The following is a 16,892-nucleotide window of genomic DNA, read 5'->3' on the forward strand; positions in this document are numbered from 1 at the left end:
TTATTTCCAAAAGTATGTATGTCTTCAAATATGTGTTTTGAGATGCTTTTTGTAGATATACAAAGGAGGTAGTATTATAGCAAATATTTTAGTATATATTGAAATTTTTATATCACGTTTCATTACAGTGTCCAACAAGCAAGATACTTTGTTTAATTAATCTTTTTGCCAGTCTAGATAATGTATTGTACAACTTGATAATAATAATAATTGTTTTATATATCTGATTTGAATTTTTTTGTATATTTGCAGTTGATATAAACCTCTTCAATAACAAAAGTAACATTTTATTACAAAATACAATTTAAATTACAGTTAAAAATTAATTTATTTCCCTATTATACATATATATGTATATGATTTTTCTCTATATATATATATACACACACTAATACAGTACTATATAGAAGTTAAGAAACTTTATTATAATTACATGTCCTAAAAGTAGAGTTATTTAATTTTGAAATTTTTATCTTATCTAGAGAAATGTATTATTCTTTTAACAGCGTCAGAAAATTATTATTTACTCTAGATTGATGTATATTTTGATATTAAAAACTTTAAATCAAATATTTTTTTTAAAATAGATTCACAACAATGAGACTCAATTTTCACAAAAACAATGAAAATTAAAAAGGCTACGAGTCTAAGCTAAGATGAAGATTGCTCTTTAATATAAACAAAATGCAAAATCACAAACGTTTTTATTTTTTTTAAATTATATAAATGTATAGTATGTTGTAATGCAATAAAATTATAACAATCTTAATTTTGATGTAAGACTGTCGATAGCTTCATTAGAACCAGGTCCTATACCAATAACTGTAATTGTACCAGGTTTCACCTGAGTTAAACCAGCATCTTTTATTATAGCAGTAATTAAACCAGCGCGGTTAGCTTTATCTGCTAAGATCAATAGCTCCTCCTCATTTGGTATTTTAACAACAATTTTAGGCTGTCCACATTGTAACCAGGATTCAAACATTAATCGCTTCTTTTTGTTATTGAGGGTTTGGCGACAGCATTCTAAAGCAGCATGAGCACATTGAGCAGCAGTTTTACCTTTTCCCATAGGTAAATCTGACCGAACTACTATTACCATTTTACAGCTCTCTCCATTCCAAACAGGAGGTAGGAAAGATTTTATATATTTACTTATCACTGACCTCATCTTTTCATAATCTTTTTTTAATCAAAGTATTATTAATATCTTTGTTCTTGCTGCTTTGTATGTTTAGCCATGCATTCCTTAAACTTTTTTACTTCATTTTGACATTTTCTCCAGTCCTGATGCTCTGCTATGCACTCCTGAAAAGTTATTATTTATTAAATAAATCATTACTTTTAAATTAACTAGTAGTTTTTTGAACATGGCCGGAGACACTACTGCGTCTCCTGATTAAATAAAAGAAGAACATAATCAGAATATTTACTTCATAGCAATCATTGATTGAAATTAATTTACTTGAAGTCCTTGAAGTTTTATTTAAATCTTTGTTTGATTAACTCTTCATCTTTTTCTAGTTCCAAGAATTAGAAGAAGATGAAGAATAAATTGAACAAAGATTAAAATTACTCTACATGAGTAAAATAAAAAACAGGTATTAGTCAGTTATAAGTAAACATACTTGAACTTGATAGTGTAATTCTATGCAACCGGTTTTCTTCAATATCCGCTCAACGGGATCTTCAATTTCTTTCTCAGTACCAGTATTCAATGATGTGGTCATTACGATCTACCAGTGCTTAGATGGAAAGAAATTTGAATTGTAACGCTGAAACGATTATTAATAAAACATTGTTTTTAATAATTTTGAATACATACATATAGAAAATTACAGAGGTTAATTTTACTTTGCGATCGAGATATATTTTTATCCGTCTGCCGGGTCTACAGATTCGAACAGATTTGAGAGCAATACAGAGCAATACTCTGAACAAACTTGAGTAAACTAACCTAGATTATATGGATGATTGAGAGGAATCATGCTTAATTTTAAATATCAACGTTTGTTACCACGACTGTAAATTTCTCTAACAAATAACAGTTTTGTTTCATTTCCATATCAAATTACCATACTAACAGTAGATAGTTAAAAATACTACAATTACGTGAGTAATGTGCGTATTATGTGCAACTTCAATGATGATGTGAAGTTGGCGCATATCGAGATATCGATCTATTGTAGGAACGTATATTTATTCTTATATCTAATTGTAAATATTGTATATCATGATTGTTGATTATTCGAGACATTTTTATTACTATTATTTTAATTATTTATTATTTGTTGAAAATAATGACGTGAAACTACGAAAGCATCCTGATTATTTTTAAAATTAATTCATTATATACTCGATGGGCAACGTGCGTCACATAACGCGCGAACATTTAGACAAAATTAAAGTACGGGCCTTCCTATTTATAATATCAAAAGAATGAATTTTTATTCAAAAACTGTGCCGTGTTGCGCCACGCATTAGAGTTATAATCGACATGAATAAATAAAGTTTTTATATGAAAGATTTATTATGAAAAGTGGTAAAATGAAAAAGTGACTAAAAAAAATTAACACATACATATTCGTATACAATATATATATATATATATTTCAATTAAATATACATTTTTAAACCATGAAATTGACCGACATATCGGCTAAGTTCACGCGAATAGATACGGCGATCGAGACGCCGCCGGCGCTTGACCGTCAGAACTATTCAACTATCCGATTGCGTGAAAGTAAACCAACGCGTGTAACGGCTGCGAGAGATCACGGAACGGCCAGCCACTCCCGATTTGCGTGATTGTCAGAGGTATTTATCGAAGGAAGGTCTTCGTCATCGCGCTTTCATTCGGGCGGTCCGGGTGTAGTCTCACCTCCGCGCAAAACGTCCGACGATTCCCGACATCTACGACGCAGCGACTTGCGGCTTTTGCGGCATCCGCGCTATCCTCCGGAATAGCGCGGCACCGCCTTTCTCGATTACTCATGTTACACTACGCGACAATCTCCGGCTTGTCTTGCTTTCGGTCAGTGTCGCTCGATAAACGCGACGATTGAGGCGCGGCGACTTCTTTCTGTGGTTTCTTACGTATCTCTCGTTGCAATTATTTATGATACACGTTCATCCGTATATCGGGAATCTTCGCGCGAATGGGATAAAGAAAAGAAAAGAAAAGGAGGTAGAGTAAATTAAAGCGCTGTCACAATACGAGGATATATATCTATGCCTTTTATGAAGTGTCCTTCGAGTTTCTTTCGTTCTTTTTCATGTGTTTCCTATTTTTATCTATTTGATTCTTTCACGTGGGCGAATCTTGAATAGGAACGACATGTGTTGAGTGATGGGCGTATAATTTATTTTGATTAAGTAAGTTTCCTGTTCTTCTTTTCTCTGTTTGATTCTGTCTCTTCTGCTGTTACAGTAGTGTCTCTGGATTATTGTTTCTCTCTTTCTGTATGATATTACTTGCCATAATACTAAAAGCAACTGTTAAATTTCTTATTTGTGTTGTAATGTTAATGTCTTAATTATTTTCTATATGTATAGAAAAAGAATATATTTATTAAAAAATGTTTATGAAGTGTATAATGTAATTGGTAGAAGTGTACAATACAAATATTAGAATAAACTTATAATTAAGGAAAAATACAAATACTAAAAGTTTTCTGTTTTTTTTTGATATCCTGATATACTAAATTATCTGTTTGAAATATAGACAGTGTCATAGATTTGTATGATATAAAACACCTGAGAACACATACATATATGAAACTACTTAGCTTAGATTTCTCACACTGACAACATAATTCTCACATCCTGCCATTGTTATTTCTGCTCTGCTTTAATTAAGATAACCATCAGAAAAAATCCCTATTTCGAAGAAGTACAAAAATGTATGTACATAATTATGCAATTACAGTTTTGTTACAGTTATTTATCATGTAATGGGAATATAGATTTCTGTTATAAAAGATTTATAAAATATAATATAATTAATAATAAATAAATATGAATAAATAATATCACAAGTATATCTATGTTTATAAAGTCTGAATCTTGCAAGCTCAAAATTCTATTATTGTACATTTTTAAGATACAGCATATATATTTAGTGACCACTTTATCTTAATTGAAGGTAATTATCTAAAAATGTCGAAGAAGCCAGGAGCTACTCAAGCAATGCATAAGGTCATAATGGTTGGAAGTGGAGGTGTTGGAAAGTCTGCTTTGACGTTACAATTCATGTATGATGAGGTAAAATAAAAAATAAAATAACTTAATATTATTTTAGTGAAATGTTTTAAATATAAATAATGCCTGTTTATTTTTATCAACTTAACAAAAAAATATATAATTTTTATCATGTCAAGTATCTTATACTTGACATGATAAACAACATTATTATACTTTAAGCATTTTGTTTTTAAATATTATATTAGAAAGAGATATTTAATATTAATCATAATATTCACAAATTAGTTTGTTGAAGATTATGAGCCTACAAAAGCAGATTCCTACAGAAAGAAAGTTGTACTAGATGGAGAAGAGGTACAGATAGATATCCTGGATACTGCAGGACAAGAAGATTATGCAGCGATTCGAGATAATTATTTTCGTAGTGGGGAAGGATTTCTCTGTGTATTTTCGATAACGGAAGATGATAGCTTTCAAGCTACACAGGAATTTAGGTCAGTAAAATTTGATAGAGCTAATCATTAGTTTTATGTTATTGAAGAAAAATTTAATGTATGATAATTAACTAATTATAAATGTATTATCTGATTATTCCACATGAATAGAAAAACTTTTTCTTTTCTATAGAGAACAAATTCTCAGGGTAAAAAATGATGAGAACATTCCATTTTTGTTAGTGGGGAATAAAAGTGATTTACAAGAAAAAAGGAAGGTTAGTTTAGCCGAAGCTCAAGCAAGATCTCAACAATGGGGCGTTCCTTATGTGGAAACAAGCGCTAAAACAAAAGAAAACGTAGACAAGGTAAAATGCTGATTATGTATATTTATTTAATTTTATTAAAAACTATATATACTTTAAAAAAATAACTGATTTTGATTCTGATTTTTTTCTCTATTTTGTTTTTAGTAAAATAAGAAACTTGTGGAATTAACTTTTTTTAGATAGTCTTTGTGGTAGTATTGTTAAACTAGATGTTTTAGTACACTTATCATCGAGCATATATACACATACATATATACATTCATATTAATGTAATTAAATTATCAAAAATAGTAGATGTATTTACATATATATTTCTTGTTGCTTTTACTTTTACCCTCAATGTAATGTACCGCATATGAATTGATTGCACGAAATATGCATTTTTAAATAGGCTTAATTGCAATCTATGTATATTTATATACATTATTATATCACCATTTATTGTGCTATTGCTTATATGCGCACAATTCTCATTTTCTTTTTTTACATATATGAAAAATATGATATTCATTTTATAATGCACATTTTATATGCCTTAAAGCTTTGAGACAGCATCTATTGCACATTTGCAGGTATTTTTCGACTTGATGCGTGAAATAAGGTCACGTAAAATTGAAGATAAATCAGCAAGCAATAGTCGAAGTAAAGACCGTACCAAGAGGAAGAAAAAGAAGTGCATTATTCTATAGGTTTGCTGTTTTTTCTTGCACCATATTTTATTTTGTGTTTTGATAAATTATTAAAACTGGTGGCATTTCCTGTCTTGGGCAATTTTACAGCGATTTCGATTGCATAAACACATCTTTGTGTCTATTTGTGTACGATGGCTTTAATATGCGTCTAGTGCGTCCAACTGAATTTGCTAATAGTTTATATCAGTGTATAATATATAGGGAATGCTAATAGAGTGTATTTGCATAATGCAAGCGCTTTTCATACTCAATGTTACAGATATGCAATAAAAATGTTTATATAAGTTAGTATTACGTGATGATTTTTCTAAGAAAATAATAAATTTAATTACTTATATTTTGTTGCATATCTCTATTAACTCTGCTTTATATCCGTATTTCAGGTATCCCCAAATTCTATATTTATTATAGAAGTTGTTCTAATATTTACAAAATAAATGTGAAATGATACACTTACTTGGGAAGCTTATCACAGCTTATGCAAAGCATGTATAGGCTTTTCTTTTTTTTTAATTACATTGTGTTGTAATGTTTTGTTATGACATATGTGTGAATTGTTTGTATTATAAATACTTAGTGATTATTTTAAAAGGAAAGAAAAAAGCATAAAATATTTTATTTTTAATTGAGACATATTATTACTGTAGGTTAAAATAAAAATATATATCTTGTTAATTTGTACGAAATTATGTAATTTTTGGTAATATAACAATTTTGAGAATAATTGAGTTTTGTATATAATACTCTTTTATTCGTAATATTTTAATAAAACATTAACTGGATATATAAATAAACAAAAATTATTTTAATAAGAGATTTTAGTAGGTAAAGATTATATTATAATAAATACATTTTTTAAATAATTGCATATTATAATTTACTTGTAATATTATCTTGATATATTTTTTTACACACAATATATATTTTAATTTTTAATCATTAATATAATTTCAAAAAATTAGTTTACATAGAAATAAATGAAGATATTTATTCCACATTGCAGGTATTCTTTGATTTAATGAGAGCAATTGCTGCTCGCAAGGCACAGGAAAACCAAGGAGATGGGAGTGAACGTAATAAGGAAACAAAGTGCTGCATCTTGCTATAACAAACATAAAACAATATGTAGCTTATGTTATGGAATGTTCAACTCCTATATAATTGAAAGCTAAGTGTAAGAGAACTGTATTTATACAAAAATGAAAGTTTTCTGATACTTTACAGTGAATTAACGCTTTTTAATCTTCACTGTTCAAATATATCTAAAACTTAAGATATACTATACAATTTATTGTAATATATTTATATGTATTATATATAGTAATTGATATATATTTCAAAAACGTGTATATTATACCTGTTTTTTATAAAACTATTTAAAAGGTTTAATAGCAATACATTTTAATTACTTTCTAGTTTATATTACGTATTATGTAACATATAAGACATTTGAATTGAAAACAAAATTTATTAACATTTATAATAGTATAACATTACGGAAAGACTGCAAGATTATTTGCAATATTACTTGTCTTTAGAGTGCTGAAACATAAGTGATATTGATATGAATATATTTGAGATGATTGCAAATGTAAACGCGTGGTAGATATTTTATGAAGATTATTTATTTTGTTTTTCCGATTATGCAAATTATGTAATTACATTCATGTTAAAATAAAATAATTGCATTCTTAGTTACTTTTTGCATTATTTATTTATAACCTTTAATGAATTCAGCACTCTTTAATTCAAAAATTATTCAAAATTATGGAGATATGTGAATGAATTTCAATATTTTTTTTGCATATTTTAATTATTGATATAGTGAAGAAAGTTCAGATACATTAAAGTCGTAACACTGTAAAGTAACAAAAACTTGTAATTTGTAAGCAATTTGTTTATATATTATTAAATATACATACATATATATGTGTTTCACATAGTTTTAATATATCTGCTATGTTTTTTTATTTTATATAGTTATTTTTATTAGCATTTTATAATGTAACAGTTTGATATCTCGAACGTGTGAGTGAATTTTATAACGGTTATACTTTAATAATTATTTCTCTTTGTTGTATATTAAATTTTATTATATAAAAGTGAACGCATTTTGCGTGCAAATATAATAAACTTAAGTGTTAAGTATAAATTAAGCATAAAACTAAGTATAAATTATAACACTAAAATTGAAGGTTTTATTAAACAATTTGATTTATTATAATTTAAAATTTATGTAGTAATAATAGATTTTCAGTGGCTTATTTTAGAGTAGCATTTAGCATTCATCGTTACTCGCACATCTGAAATATCAAGCCATGAAAAAAGCCGTAAAAAAAATGAATTTTTATGTTTAACATATTAGACTGTAATATTAGAGACTGATTGTATAATTATTTCACATAATTAATTAAGTCACCTGTTTAAAAACTTCTACCTCTATGAGGCGCATTTATACAGATAAAATAACCAATTTTAATGCAGCTTTAACCGAAGAGAAAAAGTGACTTGAGAATTGTATTGCAGAATGATCATTAAAATTCACAGAATGCGTATGTTACAGTAGTTTTCTTATGAGAGAAAGGTGAAATATTTGTCTATTTAATTTTGATACTTTTGTACTGTTGACGTTGATTGTGCCTTTTAAGTGTTCACTGTTAATGTAACGAGGTCAATCAAACTTTAAAATTCTTTAGAAAAAAATTTTATAACATTTAGATTCAGATATTCATATATTATATATATATATATATATACACAATATATGACACATTATCTACACTTCTATATCTATCTTTGCAATTCTATGTTTAATCTACTATTTTGTCATACATTAAACGCCTTTTTTTATAATACCGATGTGATTTATTATTGAACATTATTTATCCATTTATTTTTATTCCAAAGATTAATCAATCCTAAATAAAAGATATTGGTATATATTAAATTCTAATATTATTAAAACATATGATATATATTTAATATATCTTTTTTAATATATTATTATATTTTGATAAATGATTTTTAAATAATTTAGTTTCACATTTCAATAATGAAATAGTCTTACACATAAATTACTGTTATACATTAATTATTAGCAAAAATATAAAGTATACAATTTTTTTATTTAAGATTAACAATTGTACACAATTTAAATTTTTTATCATATAGCATATTCATGTATATTTTTAATTTTTTAAAAATATTTTTAAATATGTTTTTTAATATTTACAACAAATAATTTTTTTTTATAAATATACTTTCATTTTATGATGTTACATGTAAAGTGACAGCTATGAAATAATTTTTCATAGCATATGTTATATTTATTTATAACTGTTGGATGTATATACCAAAATTAAATTTTTTGTTTCACAAAATTAATTATTTTCCAACAAATACAAAGAAGTAATGAAATGTAGGAAATAGAACAAATAAAGTAAAACGATGCAGCAATATCAATAATTTTATAAAAACTACCTTCTGTAGGATACTAATTTCACAATTTTATTTCTTTTGAAACAGCATCCTATAAAATTTTAAAAAAATAATATATTTTCTTACATATATATATGTAGACTTTCATGCGCAGAAGTAAAGAAATAGATCACTCTGAATGTTCTTTCTGAATTCATATCTTTATAATACATTTAGATGATCTTCGTCCAATTAACATTATAAAGAACATAAATATGCAATAAATATTTCTCTTGTCCTTCCAAAATTAATGTAACATCTTGTCACACAAGATGGTAAACAGAATTTTTTTGCAAATTTAACTTTCTACGTAGTACAAAGCACAAATAGTATTATATTTTTGTTTTTTGCTTCCCTGTGTTTTTCACAAATGAAAATAAAATTATAAATTACCGTACATTTATCTTGCTTTGAACAATCAATTACTTTGTAATGACAATATTGAAGTTACAAGGTAATGAGTGGTATATATGCTCAGCGTATCAATAAGTGTACAACGGCATTAAAACAGTTGGAATGATTTATCTTCTTGACTCATTGAAAGTCTAGAAGATTATAGTAGAAAACATTTTTAATACATCTATAATTTGTTGTCAATATTTAAGCTAACGATATTCTATTCGTTTCTTTTAAGATTATAATATATAATATCGACAATTAATTACAGAATAAATATTTTAACAATGCATTTATGATCAACACAAGTATATTATTATGAAAATAAAACAGAATAAATGATGCTGTTAAATGCACAGTCTTCAATGGGAAACTTCGGGTTTTTGTGTGTATATAATAAAAAACATTAGAAATCAATATTACACAATATTCAATATTACTCAAATATAAGTGATTAATGTATTATTTATATGAATATATATTTTTTTCTATGTACAATAATAATTATGGCCATTTAAATAATGACATCTTTGTGCCTTGTGTCAATATAAGATTTATTTTTTTTACTATATTATTATTTAAAGAAATTAAAAATTTTTTTAAGAAAAAAAATATGTGAGATACACACAAGACGAAGATCCATATCAAACATTATTTCAGTAAAAATATTGCTGATAATTATATATACTAATTTATATTTCATTGTGCGCTAATCACAGTTGTTTAGAACCTTCTGCTTTTTTCGCTGTTGATTGAACACCTGATGTAATAGGAGGATTTTTTATCTCATCAGATTTGGAATTACTTTTAAGAACGACAGTTGATTTTTGCTTGTCTTCTTCATTATTCTGATCTCCATAGGTTTTACTGGATTCTCTGACAGAGTCATCTACTAACTCCTCTTTACCAAATCCTGGCTCAGTTGTTACCGGTGTAGCTGGAACCGTAGATTTATGCGTAGCTTTCATATTCTCTTCCGTTTGGGAGGTCTTTGAATCCTTTTCCAACGATTTTTGTATTTGTTCTTCTACTTCTAATACTTCTTCTTTGTCCATTAACTCTATTAATTCGTTTACTTGTTCTTTGCTTAAATTAACATCTTCTTTACCTATTAATTCTACAACCTGTAAATATTACATCATATAATTAATATAATTTATTAATAAATAATTATAATATTAATAATATAAAATTGTGTATAATCATGCTCATATATAATATTTACAAAATTTTCAATTATATTATCATATTTTTAGGATAATACTCTTATTGTAATTAATAAAAATTTATAATCTGTCCTATACCTTTAATACATCCTCTATTTTTATTGCACCGTCTCGATCGTCATCAATTTTTCCTAAAATTTCTGCTATGCGTTTTAAACGATGTTCATCGGGTACACTTTGAATTTGTTTAATGGCTGCAACCAGCTCATCTATTTTAACTAATTCTTCAACATCTTTAGCATCCTTTTTTTCATTAGGACCCAACGATTCGATTCTTTGTTTAACTTTTTTTTCGGATTGCCCAAGCTCCAACAAAACGGCATCCATTTTTGAAATCATTTTATTTACCTTCTTGAATAGTCTATTAGCGCCTTTTGATATTTTAATATTTTCTATATCTGTTTGGCCCTTTGCTTCAGCTTTAATTTGATACAATTCCTTAATATCTTCCTGATATTCTGCCATTTCTTCTTTTAGTTCCTTGATTTCTTCTTTCTCTACAGCCATAGTTTTATTATCCTAAAAATAAGATGGTATAATATTGAAAATTGTGTAAATATTAAAGAATTACTAGCATGCATATTTTAATTATTTACTAACTTTGCCAATAGAATCCAGAGCTTGTTCCAAAACTTTGACATCAGTGGTAGTAATTTCATCCGTTTTAGTACTGGATTCCGGAATAGATGGTTGTGGTTCAGCTTCTTTCTTTTCCTTTCTCTCTTCTTCAATTTTACGCTCTTCCATTTTAATAATTTCGATATTAGTCCTATGATCCACTTTACCTTCTTTTTCGCCAATAGCACCCTTTGTACGTGCTACAACTGCATCAGGCAAGGCCGAAATAGTTGCCTTTAACTTGTCCGACATAGGCATCGCTTCTGGTATCATAAGCGCTCGTGATAATAACAGTAAAGAAGGTGGAACTTTCTTAATTAAACTTAAATCCAACCATTGTGATAATTGTTCTTTTAATCTACTCTCTGGTAATCCATAAGCACGCATACCACGTGCTCTGCAAGCTTGTTGCAATTCAGCCCTAGTTAGGCTTTCAACTCCTTCTTTCTCAATCAGCTATTGTTATCGAAAAAAAAGAGATTTGATATTTTAATGTGTTTATGTATGTAGGTGTATATGTGTGTGTGAGTGAGAGAAATATGAAAAAAATTTTACATAAAAAAAATAAAGTGTACTTCATGAATACATACTTTATCGTCTGCAGTGAGACTTCTTAGTCTCATTCTAAGTAGAAACTTTAAAAAATTTGTAGTTCCAAGTGTTTGTACATCTAATACACGGCATAAAGCAATTAGTTGTGGTCGTGAGAGGGAATCTAAAGTAATTTCATCCTCGAAAACTTTGCTAAACTTCATGATTTCTTCGTTGGTAGCAACAGTACCACTTGTTCGTACTTTGTAGAAAAATTCTGCAAACTCTTTAGCTTTCTCAGATTTGTGATCTGATGATTGCAATGCCATTTCGTCCAGTGTTTTTTGTAAAAATTTCGCCATTTCTATCTTGACCTGCATTTGTGTAAACAAAAAAATATTTATTAAAATAATATTTAAGCTTTTGTAGAAGTATATAACTTACTATAATATTTTATGTGACATTTATATATATTATTTTTGTCACATTCTATTTATGTGTATATATTTTTATTAAATTTTATGTCTTAATTTTAATGTCTCAATGAATTTGAAATCTGATATTTTATACCTTCAAAGCCTGTTTAAGTTTATCTTCTTTTTCAACTGCTGTCTGAAAAGTAGAAGGTAGCATGCCAGGGAATAATTTAATTGCCACTGGCAATAGAAATTCCATAAATGGAACAATAATAAAAACAGAGAATGGAATCAATCTGAACATATCTCCAGTTGTTTTTACCAGCTGTCAGAAAATATGATTGATTAATGTCTTAATACTAATATATATCATATTGATATAATAAATGTAATGTGCTTAATATACCAAACGATGCTCTCTTCTGCTAAGCTCTTTCCCATGTAAAATTCTCCATATTAATTTTGCTGATACTTTCATATCAAGTCCTAACAATCGAAATCCATGATAATAATGCAATATCTCGCCCTTAATTTTTTGCCATATTGTAACTTTAGCGACAGCTTTTTTTTGTTGCTCACTATTTTTTGTGACAACACTGTCTACTGCCTTATTTTGAAGTTCTTTTTCTTCTTTAATATTCTTTACAGTTTCTTCAATCTTAGATGATGACTCTTGGCCATTCCAACTTGGAGTTACGTAAAAGGTACGAATTTGTAGACATGTCATGCTTTTATCATTAATATACATTGGTAGCACTGTAGGCTCCAGCAATAATCTTCTTGGATCTCTTAAACCTGTATAAATTAGAGCTATGCTACCCGTATGATTGGTATTGTACCATAATTTAAACGGGGAGTACCCTGAAATATAGAATTAGCTGTTTTTAATTTTTTTTTAATAATTATGAAGTTATGAAGTAAAATAATTTAGCTTATCTAATCTTAGTATAAACTAGTACGCAGTGAAACAATTTAACTTATCTAATCCCAGAGTAAATTAGAAGTTATTTTTAACAGTAATAAACATCATTTTGTTTCTCAATAACTGAAAAAAAATTAAAATAACTATTAAATATTCCATAAACAATGAATAATAAAATCTTTCATGATCGTAAAATAGAAAAAAGTAATACGTTCTTTAAGAAATATAAATTTATATTATAAAAAAACTTGGACATAACCTATCAGTCCACGTTTTTCTTAACGTAACTATATAGTAATGGAATATTTGATAGAGAAATTCAAGGAGACGTTGACATTCTAAATGAGAGGCATTTTTAATTTCACGATGGCGTGCATATTACATGTCGTTACATAAATATAATGATATAATGAAGGTATTTTACTTTAACAAATATTATAAAAAAGTTATCGCATAAAATCGCGCTGGTCTATAATAAGACGTGAAGTAATATGCACGGTGACACATACGTCGAACAATGACTCCACCGTGACCGGCAATCATTTTGGTGTGAATTAACGTATTCATGGCGTGTCACTCTCTCCGTGATTAATCCGGAATGTTCTAGAACCTTCGTGTCGTCTCGCCGTAAATACCACCATGTGAACGCGCGACAACGCGACAAGTCAAGTCCATCACACCACCATTCGTTTTGAACATAGCCAGAGCCGAGCTCGAGTCAAAGATCAGCTGGCGCTATTGTCGCGGATTGGCAAAGATTGGCAAAAAGTTAAGACTAATATTACATCCACCGATTTTAATCGTACATACATACGCTTGCAAGCTTTTCAAGCCTGTTGATTGGCTGCGTTTAATATTTAATGATAAGAAGGATGGAATAATACTCGCGAGCGTTGCGAATATTGTTAAGGAGCCATTTCATGAGACTTGTGAAAAAAAAATGTAATCACGTGATCTCAATTTAACGTTTAGCATCTGACGATAAAATAGAGTTTGTTCAAGATTTAATTAATGATTAATTTATTAAATAAAAATGTCTCTTCTCTTTATTAATTAATCCTAAGTAAAAAAAAGAGAATCAATTTTATATGCTAATATATATAATAAAATTAAATTAAAAATACGAAATTAAGATAAATTATATTACTTCAAACAATTCAAATATTAAATTTATTCGGAGTTGCTATTATATGGATGATTTTCGACCAAGCAGTTGCAAAACTAATTGAACCGTAATTAAATTATCAATTTTTAAATCAATATGATGACAAAAAAGATTTAAATCAGAGAAAATAACAATTTGTAATAAATTATAAAGAAATTTTACTTGAAAACATTTTAATAAACTATTATGTGCTGTACAAAAATTTGTCTATAAGCAAATTTCTACCAACAGATTGATTTTAATCTCAGTTTTATTTAATACTCTTTTCTAATTCTTATAAATAGAAAAAGATCAAAACAATAAGTGTACGTGAGATTAATAAATTAATTTACATTAGAAATGGGCATAAATAGATATTTTAGATTAATTAGCAGTACTATTATATGATGCTATATATGTATATATATATCTATATATGTGTATATATCATTATAAGGTTGTGTGTGTGTATCCTTCTAGGGCATCAAAATTATTTTTAAATTTTGTGCATGCCTCTGCTGGGGTAGCACTGGTCTAATTAATAACAATTCTGTGCTGGAGTAATTCATCACAATCATAACATTGAACTAATCGCCCATTCATTAATCGAAGACGCGCTATGAGAATCGGATTGAATTTCTGCGCATGGAAACCAGCCACGCGAACGTCGGTAACGGTCAACTCAACCGGGAACATATGGCTCTGCGCCTCTGCATGTGACGCCCCGTGCCGTTGTTGCTCGCGGATGAAAACAATCACGTTGACAATCGTTGGATTCCTGTGGTGCACGTATCCACTTTGTCGGCTGGAGAATACGGCGGAGAAACGACCTGCCGATCTGGCTGACGATTGAAAGACGCTGCCGTTTATTACGTCGCGCACACTTAGCTTATGTACGTTATATGCGTGAGTGTCGAAATTAGTATTCGAAAGGTAACTGGTTGGGAGAGGAGCGGTCACTGACGAGAGGCGTTTTAAAATCTACGAAGATGAGTGACGATCAGATGAATGTGCAGAATCCAACTGCAGAGGTAAGTTGCTGAAATTTATCAATGGGAAAGCGATTAATGAAGAAGATGTAATTGATTGATTAATAATATAGTGTACCTCTATTGTATAAATTAGTATATATTAAGAAAACTGAAAATTGCGGCGATTCTTTTGATGAGTTATCAGAACATCATCATAGAGAGTAATATTTTGATTTATTAGAAAGTTGCATATTTCATTTATGCAAGTGATTAATTATACTGGAATTAACTTTCTTGCACTGCACTGTTGTATGTAAATATTTGGATAACTACGTCTATTTGTAGCTTGTGCTAAGCATGTTAGAATTGTATGACAACAAAACAAATATATGGTGCTGTGTACATTAATATGAATTTTAGAAGACATAAGAAATGTATAAGTAGAAACAATCCTTATGAAAATTTTATTTGCATGGATTTGTTTGTATACAACAGTTATACATGTATATAAATAGATCTTCACTGACAATTTTCTTATAGCTGTCATCAAGCGCTATAGAAAAATTGGAAGAAGAAAAATTAAAAGCAAAGTTCCCAAATGCAGCGGGTCGACCATTTGGTGGCCATTCTGCATTTTTGCAAAAAAGATTAGCTAAAGGGGTAAATATATATCAATTCTATTAATTATCATATATAGTTTCAACGTTTTTACAAAAACATAATGATGTATTCTTTTTAATCTTTTGATTTCTTGAAATGGTTGACAATTTCAATGTTTTCAGCAAAAATATTTTGATTCTGGGGATTATCAAATGGCAAAACAAAAGTCTACAGCCAAGCCAAAGCCAGCTGGTGTTCTGCCAACAGGAGATGCTATACCAACACCAGAAACAGTACCGCAGCGAAAAACATCTATTATCCAACAAAAATTCAATACATCGACAACATCATAAATCTGTATACTTACTTTATCATTTTTAAAAATTACATATTGTTAATTAGCCTTATCTTTAGATGATGGAGTAATATGGTACATTTATAAATAATTGGATCGTAGCTTGTTTAATTTTATGCGTAAAAATATTTTGAAGATCTTCCACAAAATATTTTACAGTACCATAAAATTCTCATGTCTTTATATATAGGAAATCAACTAATTTTTAGCTGCTTATTTTCAAAACAGGATCTGTAGTATTATTGAAAACAGTGTTCTATACGTATGTGCCACAATGTTATAAGTTTTATATATGGAATTAACTAAGTATCAGCTTTGACATATCATTACGTTCCTCTTAATTGTCTGCTATGTGGATATTTATTACCTTGAAAATTATAATTCTATTTGAGAGATTTGCAGTTAAACAATTTAAAATAAAATTGCACAAATATTTAAAATACATTGTTAGCCAGCAATAAGTATGCATTCTACATGCACATGTGTAAAAATTTATACTGATAATATGGGATAAGTAATAGAGTAATAATAAACAAATAACAACAAAAGAAAACTTCATATAATCACGATAATTTGAG

General features: G+C 28.1%; 5 protein-coding genes across 7 annotated transcripts; 2 read left to right on the top strand and 3 right to left on the bottom strand.

Annotated features, from left to right (window-relative positions):
* Positions 1-754: 754 nt before the first annotated feature.
* On the bottom strand, positions 755-1,192 carry LOC108775067 (peptidyl-tRNA hydrolase 2, mitochondrial). The gene has a single exon (XM_018541344.1). It carries the CDS (start codon positions 1,169-1,171, stop codon positions 755-757), a length of 417 nt encoding a protein of 138 aa, XP_018396846.1. The 5' UTR covers positions 1,172-1,192.
* On the bottom strand, positions 1,166-2,033 carry LOC108775068 (cytochrome c oxidase assembly factor 4 homolog, mitochondrial). Of its 2 annotated transcripts, none has more exons than XM_018541345.1 (3): positions 1,958-2,033; positions 1,629-1,775; positions 1,166-1,308 (listed from the first exon to the last, which is right to left on the bottom strand). In XM_018541345.1, the coding sequence occupies exons 2-3, from the start codon at positions 1,728-1,730 to the stop codon at positions 1,204-1,206; spliced, it is 207 nt and encodes a 68-aa protein (XP_018396847.1). In that variant the 5' UTR covers positions 1,731-1,775; positions 1,958-2,033; the 3' UTR covers positions 1,166-1,203. The 2 variants fall into 2 exon arrangements, with proteins under 2 accessions (XP_018396847.1, XP_018396848.1); XM_018541346.1 differs by lacking the exon at positions 1,958-2,033 and adding an exon at positions 1,855-1,877.
* Positions 2,034-2,753: 720 nt separating this feature from the next.
* On the top strand, positions 2,754-6,836 carry Rala (Ras-like protein A). 2 transcript variants are annotated; one of them, XM_018541342.1, is made up of 6 exons: positions 2,754-2,817; positions 4,145-4,263; positions 4,489-4,697; positions 4,831-5,005; positions 5,539-5,655; positions 6,662-6,732. In XM_018541342.1, exons 2-5 carry the CDS (start codon positions 4,159-4,161, stop codon positions 5,653-5,655), a joined length of 606 nt encoding a protein of 201 aa, XP_018396844.1. In that variant the 5' UTR covers positions 2,754-2,817; positions 4,145-4,158; the 3' UTR covers positions 6,662-6,732. The 2 variants fall into 2 exon arrangements, with proteins under 2 accessions (XP_018396844.1, XP_018396845.1); XM_018541343.1 differs by lacking the exon at positions 5,539-5,655 and having other exon boundaries at positions 6,662-6,836.
* Positions 6,837-10,184: 3,348 nt separating this feature from the next.
* Letm1 (Leucine zipper and EF-hand containing transmembrane protein 1) lies at positions 10,185-14,005 on the bottom strand. Its single transcript, XM_018541311.1, has 7 exons — positions 13,754-14,005; positions 12,729-13,183; positions 12,477-12,647; positions 11,966-12,280; positions 11,358-11,831; positions 10,836-11,276; positions 10,185-10,655 (listed from the first exon to the last, which is right to left on the bottom strand). Exons 1-7 carry the CDS (start codon positions 13,809-13,811, stop codon positions 10,245-10,247), a joined length of 2,325 nt encoding a protein of 774 aa, XP_018396813.1. The 5' UTR covers positions 13,812-14,005; the 3' UTR covers positions 10,185-10,244.
* Positions 14,006-15,084: 1,079 nt separating this feature from the next.
* On the top strand, positions 15,085-16,370 carry endos (endosulfine alpha). The gene is made up of 3 exons (XM_018541355.1): positions 15,085-15,419; positions 15,900-16,019; positions 16,142-16,370. Exons 1-3 carry the CDS (start codon positions 15,378-15,380, stop codon positions 16,310-16,312), a joined length of 333 nt encoding a protein of 110 aa, XP_018396857.1. The 5' UTR covers positions 15,085-15,377; the 3' UTR covers positions 16,313-16,370.
* Positions 16,371-16,892: the final 522 nt, after the last annotated feature.

The sequence above is a fragment of the Cyphomyrmex costatus genome, unplaced genomic scaffold (assembly GCF_001594065.2).
Source record: "Cyphomyrmex costatus isolate MS0001 unplaced genomic scaffold, Ccosl1.0 scaffold281, whole genome shotgun sequence".
NCBI lineage: Eukaryota > Metazoa > Arthropoda > Insecta > Hymenoptera > Formicidae > Cyphomyrmex > Cyphomyrmex costatus.

Coding starts and splice junctions, on each gene's coding strand:
- Letm1 (XM_018541311.1), bottom strand. CDS start 13,811: ATGAATACGTTAATTCACACCAAAATGATTGCCGGTCACGGTGGAGTC. Junction 11,832..11,965: donor GTCTCACTGCAGACGATAAA/GTATGTATTCAT, acceptor CGATAACAATAG/CTGATTGAGAAAGAAGGAGT. Junction 11,277..11,357: donor CTCTGGATTCTATTGGCAAA/GTTAGTAAATAA, acceptor TCTTATTTTTAG/GATAATAAAACTATGGCTGT.
- Rala (XM_018541342.1), top strand. CDS start 4,159: ATGTCGAAGAAGCCAGGAGCTACTCAAGCAATGCATAAGGTCATAATG. Junction 4,698..4,830: donor CAAGCTACACAGGAATTTAG/GTCAGTAAAATT, acceptor TCTTTTCTATAG/AGAACAAATTCTCAGGGTAA. Junction 5,006..5,538: donor CAAAAGAAAACGTAGACAAG/GTAAAATGCTGA, acceptor GCACATTTGCAG/GTATTTTTCGACTTGATGCG.
- LOC108775068 (XM_018541345.1), bottom strand. CDS start 1,730: ATGACCACATCATTGAATACTGGTACTGAGAAAGAAATTGAAGATCCC. Junction 1,309..1,628: donor AATTACACTATCAAGTTCAA/GTATGTTTACTT, acceptor ATAACTTTTCAG/GAGTGCATAGCAGAGCATCA.
- LOC108775067 (XM_018541344.1), bottom strand. CDS start 1,171: ATGAGGTCAGTGATAAGTAAATATATAAAATCTTTCCTACCTCCTGTT.
- endos (XM_018541355.1), top strand. CDS start 15,378: ATGAGTGACGATCAGATGAATGTGCAGAATCCAACTGCAGAG. Junction 15,420..15,899: donor TGCAGAATCCAACTGCAGAG/GTAAGTTGCTGA, acceptor ATTTTCTTATAG/CTGTCATCAAGCGCTATAGA. Junction 16,020..16,141: donor AAAAAAGATTAGCTAAAGGG/GTAAATATATAT, acceptor CAATGTTTTCAG/CAAAAATATTTTGATTCTGG.